Below are 7230 nucleotides of genomic sequence, written 5' to 3' on the forward strand. Positions count from 1 at the left end.
GAGCTTTTTTAAAGTTTTGACATACATGATTAACAACATTGCTCCGTTCTTCCCGAGTGGTATTGTGCTTGGTTCGATACCTTTTCTTTTGAGCAAAAATCTTCTAGGCAACCTCTACGGATCACATCATTTGTTCTCATTTATGACCTCAACCATTGAAATATGTTGGAGAATGTGTGCTCTGATGGCAGCCAGCGTTTGTGTTTTGCTGTTCCATAGAGTAACAGCTGTACATTGATGGTGTTTTCCCTTTTTTAATTGTACCGTTCATTTCTTTTGAAATCGAGTTGAATGATTGCCAGATGTGTCGCATGTGGTATTTTGTTCGGAGGTACAAAAGACCTTTATATGGATCCCTCGCGGCAAGTCATATGGGGGGGGGGGGGGGGGGGAAGGCAAGACAAAGTGCCAGTAGAAAGTGTTGCCTCGATCGCACAGAAAAGGAAAAGTGATGAGGTAAGCGTTCAAAAGGGCCGCGTGGAGTGTTCTGAAAATGAAAACGGCCTTTTGTGTATAACGGTGGTAGCGGAGATGGATTTCACCCGAAGTTCTTTGCTGAACGGTGGTGAATATCACAACTACAGTGTTCCTTTGGTTCAAACATGCGTTCGTCAAAAGACAAAAAGGATTGAAAAGAAAAAAAAAACAAAAGAAGACAAGTAAACGGAATTTGGGTCTCCAAAATGCTTTGCACGGAAAGAGGACACACACGGGCTGTACGCAACTGGCACACAAACCACTCGGCAGATTGGAGGGGGAATAGCGAAACCACTAAAGTTGCTTCCTTCACTGTTTTGCAAAACTCGGTGGTTGAGAGGTGCTTTTTGGAGAGTTGATTTGGTTCAAATTTTAAGGGGAGGGATTGGACCGCAAGCGTTCGTAAGAAAATAAAAGAAAAAGTAAACAGGAAGAGGAAATCCAAAGCAAAAGACAGGTTTTTAAAAATCGACGGACAAGACTTTTGTCGCGGCATTCCATTCACCGCTCCGCTCCGCATCGTTTCTTCTTTCGTGTCCTGTCTCCCACATTTTGATCTCATAGCGCCCTATTTCATCCATCATGGCGATGACATTATTTGCGTCGCTTCTTCCCCCTGGACTCGCTGACGGCGGGGAAGATGAACGATGGCATCTAGTAAAGATTTATCAGGCTGTGGATATCGTTTGGGGATTTTGGATCATCAATTCGGTATGCAAAGGGTATTCGAGTGTCTAGTTGTCGTTGGATATCAATATTGATAATACCATGAATGATAGGTGTTTGGAAAATGTATGCAACATTACATCAAGACGGGTATATCCTCCCAGCGGTTTGGTGACAAGATTTTAGTGTGGTTGACGGCTGCCTCGTTTGTTCATTTCATTGGACGGATCGTCAATGCTGTAAAGATAACGCCGTGGTATATCCCTGTTCAACTCTTTTGGGACAGGTTTTATCTTGTGCTAGTGGTAAGTTGTTTTTTCATTATTTGTTCAGAGGGATCTTTCTCATCCTATATTTGGTTTTCAGCTTGCGTCGTATGGTGCTATTGCCGCAAAGCTGTATGCCACCATCAGCACCGAGAGATCTCATTCCCTATTCGGGTCATGTCGGTTCCTCGCTGCCCTTACTGGGACACCCATGATTCTAGCACTTATAGCACAATGCGTTATCGCGGCCCACCTTCCGAGGTTAATTTACCAGCTTGAAGTCCTACTCTGTGGGACCATGACCATGGCGTTTATAATCAACTGTGTGATTCTCAATATTGCCCGCCGACGCACGGCAATGCATTTCCAAAACGCCAAAGCGAGGATGACGCCCTTACAAGATCGTCGGCAAACAGTCATGCTCCGGAAATTGAATCTCTTGTACTTGTTTACGATTAGCGGGTCTCTGACGTGTGCCGGATTCGTCGTCCGGCTCATTGTGTTTAGTCCTGCAGAGATTGATTTCAATTTCCCCAAGCGTCCCGTTCAAGTCTGGCACGCGGCCGTCATGACGGGGATTGGGATTCTTGAAATGGTTTTTCTCGGGATTAGTGCCGCTACAGCTGCAGACTTGTTTGAAGTATCGGATTTCACTGCCACGTCACCATTCTTGCGTACTTCGAATCACACGGGGAGTGCAACGCCAGTTCAAGTCACTGTTTCCGTTCCCGCTGTTCGAGTTGGACCGCTCAGCAGTACGGCGAGTCTAACCAACTCGGTCAACCGTGAATCGACTTTGGGTAGCCCTACTGATCCAGCCGCTAAACCTTTTAATGAGATTGCTCAGCGAGAGTACCGTTTAATCGAGGAAGACGAGGCATGGACCCGATTGTGCATCCAAACCGCCGAAGAACAAGCCATGTGGTGGAAGAATTGGAGGAGCATGACCTGGAAAGAGTTTACCACCTTCCCAAACCCCATTAACGAAGCTGAAGTCCGGATATGGATTACCTGGGCCTTTATTGGGTGTACATTGGGTCCTATTGTAGATATTTACTGGAACTCTCCTGCGGCGTATTGGACCATTATGACGCTTGCGTTCCTTCGAGCCATGTTTGGATTTCGATTGGACCCATTGGGGTACATTAACCTCTTTATTTTGAAACCCCTCATTGTGGATCGGTGGGGATGGATTGAAGATCTCATGGTGGCTGGCCCACCCCGGAAACTCGCCCTAGTGCAACCCTTACCCTTGATGTTTGCCTTTACGATTGCCTGGCATTTGGGGTGGGTATACGGTGCCCGATGGATTTTCGCCATTTTTGCAGCGTCGTGTGCTGCGCAAGCCATGTATGATGTGTGCTTGGGGTGTGCCATGTTTTGGGTGTTGATCAAACTGGGGATTGCGAATGAGAATGCTTGTGAGGTGTGCACGGCAAATTACGTCTGTAAGAACCGGATGATGCTTTCCAAACCTGCACCGCAGAAACAAGAGGTGCCGCTCAATGGAGGGTGGAAATGATAAATACCTGGTTTTTATACGCTTGATTTGCGTGTCTTTGTATGTGTTTCGGTGCTTGTGTTCTTTTTTTTTTTTTTCCTTTGCTTGTTTCGTTCAATGTACGAATCATGGGGTTGGGTATATGGATATAGACTTTATAGACTACTCATAGAGATGTACGGGGTATGCATCGTTGGACTTGCAAAAAAACGTTCTGAATCACAATCTTTGTGCTCAAAAAACACAACCCAATGGGTTCCTTAAATACACAGTACCAATTATTTTCGAACAAAGTGATTATCCTCAACTTTATCCCTTGTCGCATCTATTGCTTCTCACCCAAAAGACATGCATCCACATGTCGATTCACACTAGCGAGATCAGACGGGTCTGTGAATGGCGTTGCGCATACGGGACATACGGGCTGATCAAGCAAAGGAGATGAGCTCCGTTTTTGCTATAAAAATGCAGGAGGGTTGTATTAGAAAGACCAGATGGACAAATATATATCGACAAACAATACCATCCATTCCACGAGATTAGAACTTGGTTTATCCCGTTTCGTTTCTTTTTTGCGTTTAGAGGGTCGTTTCTGTAATATCAACCCCAATTAGCAAAGTGTCCTGTGATCTATATAGCACGATACGGACCATCCCATCACCCTTGATCTCACCACTTCCATCAGGAATATGAGGATCCTCAAGACATCTACCCACATGCTCAGCCATATCCCGCTCAGAAATATCCGGAAACTCTTTACAACAAACAGGACATGTTAAAGTTTGCGGGTTTGGAAACGGAGTGGAAGGTGAGGGGCGTTTTAGAAACTATCAAAATGTCAATCATGTGAAAAGAGTACATGAGGAAGGAAGAGGCGCTTGTACCTTTGCGATACCGTCTTCATCCATGGACCGACTGGATAATTTTGACATGGATAATCCCATGAGTCGTAAACGTAACCCGGGATTTGCGGTAATTTCCAACGCAAGGAGCTGATTTATAAAAGGATTTAGCATCAAACACAATAAATGCATAACCCCCGAACCACTGACAAAAAACAAAAAATACCTGTTGTGCACAATGGAAAATCTCTTCAGCGGTGCACATGAACCGCATCAAGGTCTTTGCACGGGTAAAGAGACGGAATTCAGTGGTTTTGAGTTTAAGTGTCAAGGTCCGGCCTTTTGTGTCGTGTTTTTTTAGGTCCGTTGCGAGGTATTCAGAGAGTTCAGAGAGTTTTTCGTACATTTCTGATGATTTTTGCATGGGTGCAAATGTTCTTTATAGGGATTTAAGTATCAATGTGGGGTTTTTTGAAATGGTCAAAGATGGGGTGTACCTCTCTACCCCAATACTTTTTCTCTCGCTATCCCTACATGATTCATTAGATGCGAACATAACAAACCAAGAAAAAAAGTTCAACATACGATTCAATCTCGGGTTGATCCGACTCCAAGACTCGTTCGTACACAAAAATTGAACATGATGGGTGAAAAGAGTTTGTAAATAAGCACGAGGTGTTCCTTCTATTTAATTCTCTTTGATTAGTGTGGTTTTGTTGAATGTAATCAGACGGACATACCAGATGCCCGCATGTCTCAATTCCAAGGGACTTTAAAATCCGTTCATTGACTTTCCCCACACCTAATCCATTCAATAGCATGAAATTTAACCGTCCCTTGTGCATCGAAAAACTTCATGACATGACCTGGGACTTTACGTATCGGCAATGTTCGAACAAATTCCATAATACTTTCCCGATCCACAGGAAGGAATTTTTGTCCATTGGGTTTGTTAATGTCTGGTTTGAGTGGTTTTTGAGATCTTTCTTGTGGGTTGGGATGATGTGAATTTGTGGCTACGTACCCGCGCAAACCTACATACCAGACAAGGAACAATCAGCTCAGGTTCAGCATATGAGCATCAAAGGCTACGTTATACCTTTGCCAGCATTCTCGAATAATAAAAAGAAAGACACATGGCAGAATCAGCACAACTATCATAATCGCACCTAGTCGTTCGATAAACCTACTTGTTTGCCGCTATACCTAAAAATGCGGTAGAGTGTGAATAAATTGTATCATTACATGCCGCTTTATTTCCAACTGCACCTGCACTCGCAGTAAGCATTGTCCGACTGTACATGAACAGACATGAGAAAAAGTCCACTGTCAACAAGAAGGGGTCCGCTACCCACCGAAATATTTCTGCTCGAAGCTCAGATACGACGGATTCGGGTGTGTGTTCAGGGTGCGCAGAAAGGTAATCGGTGATATCCAGATACGCTAATAGCAAGACTGGGCATGCGATATAATCTATTGGTTTTTGGAAACAGAAACGTACCTTCATCCAAGCTCATTGGACTGGAATAAATAAAAAACATTTTCAGCTAAAAACGCAAAACTCTAAAATGTGGAATACAGGAGCCATACCTAAACTGTGGATCATACATCTATAATGACATTCAATCAATGAGTTGAATAAGACAACAAATAAAACTATACCCGACAAAATCCTTACCGCAAAGACCTCCCGAATCTTTTTGCTCACCGCCGTGTATTTATCAAAATTGGAACGAACGAGAATCAAATTGGGGCACAATTTCTGTTGTTTGTCATTGTTTTCCATTTAGCAACAACCATCTAGGTTGCATCATGGCTGGTGACAAGGCCATTTACCTTTGCAATATACCCTAATAAAAGTAAAGATCAAAAACATAATCTTTTGAAAGTGTCCTCGTAAAACTACGTACCAGGCATGGCAGATCGAACACCGTACTTTCTTTTCAACATGCATCATAAAAAGTGACTAGATATTCTTGATGATCGACACAAGGGGATCTCACCTAGCTATACAATAAATTCAACAATAACAACATTTAAAAAAATACTGTGTCTTCAAAGAATACCTTCATAATTCGCCGTAGACAACATGGACATGCCCTACACGTAAACTCAGAACCAAAAAACACAAACTAATAAAACGTATGCGGGATTACCCCGACAGCCATTGGCTACAGTAAAGGTGAGCAAAAGAACCAAGCGTTATAAATCATGTAAATCGTGTTACCTTATTTTTCAATTCGGGTCGATCGAGTTCTTCGACGGATGCAAAAAATGCTGTAAGGTTGAAAATATCAGTGTATGAAAGCGGGTAACGACAAGGGTCACATACCCACCATCCTAAAAAAAACCAATAAAAATCCATATAAACAAACATGAAATATAATGAAAGAACATTATGACAAAACAAACCATATCAACACAAACAATCCACCTCCGTTCAGATGTCTCCCATTCTTTTTCTACGGTTCGTAGTACGCTTTCGACGATGCCTCGTTCTAGGCGGAGGTCCATGGTTTGGATGGCTTGTACGCGGGATTGGAGGGATTGGATACGAGCTGTGACGAGAGCGTCTCGGCGTTGTTCAGCAAGAAAGAAAGGTGATCCCTAACAAAAAATGCAAAATCGTCAACTTGTGGAAAACAGTGATATGGGTATACGGAAGCCAAAAAAGGGAACGGACTTGAGAGGCTTCGTAAACGATTTTGGCGACAATGTGTTTAGGTATATATTGTGTACCGGCTTTATTGGGGTTGATAAGTAATCGGGATTTCATACTATCTTCCTGACTTTGTGTTGTATCCTCGGACGTTGCTATTTCTCCATTCTCTATCGTTTTTTGTGGTGCATGTGGGGATGTTTGCGCAATTGGTTCGTCCTCTGCATTCAGGTCATGCGGTTCTAGAGCAAGTTCATCCTCGTGTACGCCCTCCTCACTCCAATCCCATTCAATATCATCTACATCCCATTCGTCGTGGATAGGTTCATGATGTGACATGTCCGCATGTCGCCTTGACAGCAGTCAAGGTAAAGTAACGAACCCACGTTCAATGACTTGAACACGGTTCAATGTGTCATGATCACTTTATCCTAATAAAGTCAAATGACATTTAATGCATCTCGGACTTTTCGGACAAGTGGGGGATCGGAGCAAAGAGGTTTGGAGAGTTGAGCACCTTGAGCACCCTCATTTGTCGAGCAACTTCAAAAGTTGAGATTTGGTTTTTATACAAATATGACGACGACATCCGATGACCCGGATACTATACCCTCCAAACGCACCCTCCCATCCGACACGGACCCCTTAAAGCGACTTAAACCCTCTACAGAAGAGACAACAGCAGAAGCACCGAATGCAAACCAGTGAGCAAAAACCCCTTTCAAAACCATAAAAATAGCAATATACTGAAAACAAAATGCATTAGGGGCGTCGACATGAATTTCCAATCCCTCCTCCGAATATTCTATCAACGCAGTG

The 7230-nt window shown here is 43.4% G+C and overlaps 2 protein-coding genes across 2 annotated transcripts; one reads left to right on the forward strand and one right to left on the reverse strand.

Moving 5' to 3' along the window:
- Window positions 1–526: 526 nt before the first annotated feature.
- SPPG_04841 (uncharacterized protein) lies at window positions 527–3180 on the forward strand. Its single transcript, XM_016753080.1, has 3 exons — window positions 527–1188; window positions 1257–1448; window positions 1510–3180. The coding sequence occupies exons 1-3, from the start codon at window positions 1060–1062 to the stop codon at window positions 2929–2931; spliced, it is 1743 nt and encodes a 580-aa protein (XP_016608570.1). The 5' UTR covers window positions 527–1059; the 3' UTR covers window positions 2932–3180.
- Window positions 3181–3235: 55 nt separating this feature from the next.
- SPPG_04842 (uncharacterized protein) lies at window positions 3236–6750 on the reverse strand (the record flags this gene model as incomplete). The annotated part of the gene is made up of 25 exons (XM_016753081.1): window positions 3236–3367; window positions 3434–3502; window positions 3561–3737; window positions 3795–3902; window positions 3979–4189; window positions 4250–4368; window positions 4493–4554; window positions 4619–4711; window positions 4777–4786; window positions 4852–4864; window positions 4943–4958; window positions 5022–5047; window positions 5108–5195; window positions 5254–5273; window positions 5343–5362; window positions 5431–5514; window positions 5589–5602; window positions 5663–5691; window positions 5756–5759; window positions 5819–5852; window positions 5909–5923; window positions 5980–6029; window positions 6089–6092; window positions 6165–6359; window positions 6436–6750. 25 exons carry the CDS (start codon window positions 6748–6750, stop codon window positions 3236–3238), a joined length of 1908 nt encoding a protein of 635 aa, XP_016608571.1.
- Between the last annotated feature and the right edge of the window lie 480 nt (window positions 6751–7230).

This window comes from Spizellomyces punctatus (genome assembly GCF_000182565.1).
Source record: "Spizellomyces punctatus DAOM BR117 chromosome Unknown supercont1.7, whole genome shotgun sequence".
Lineage (NCBI taxonomy): Eukaryota > Fungi > Chytridiomycota > Chytridiomycetes > Spizellomycetales > Spizellomycetaceae > Spizellomyces > Spizellomyces punctatus.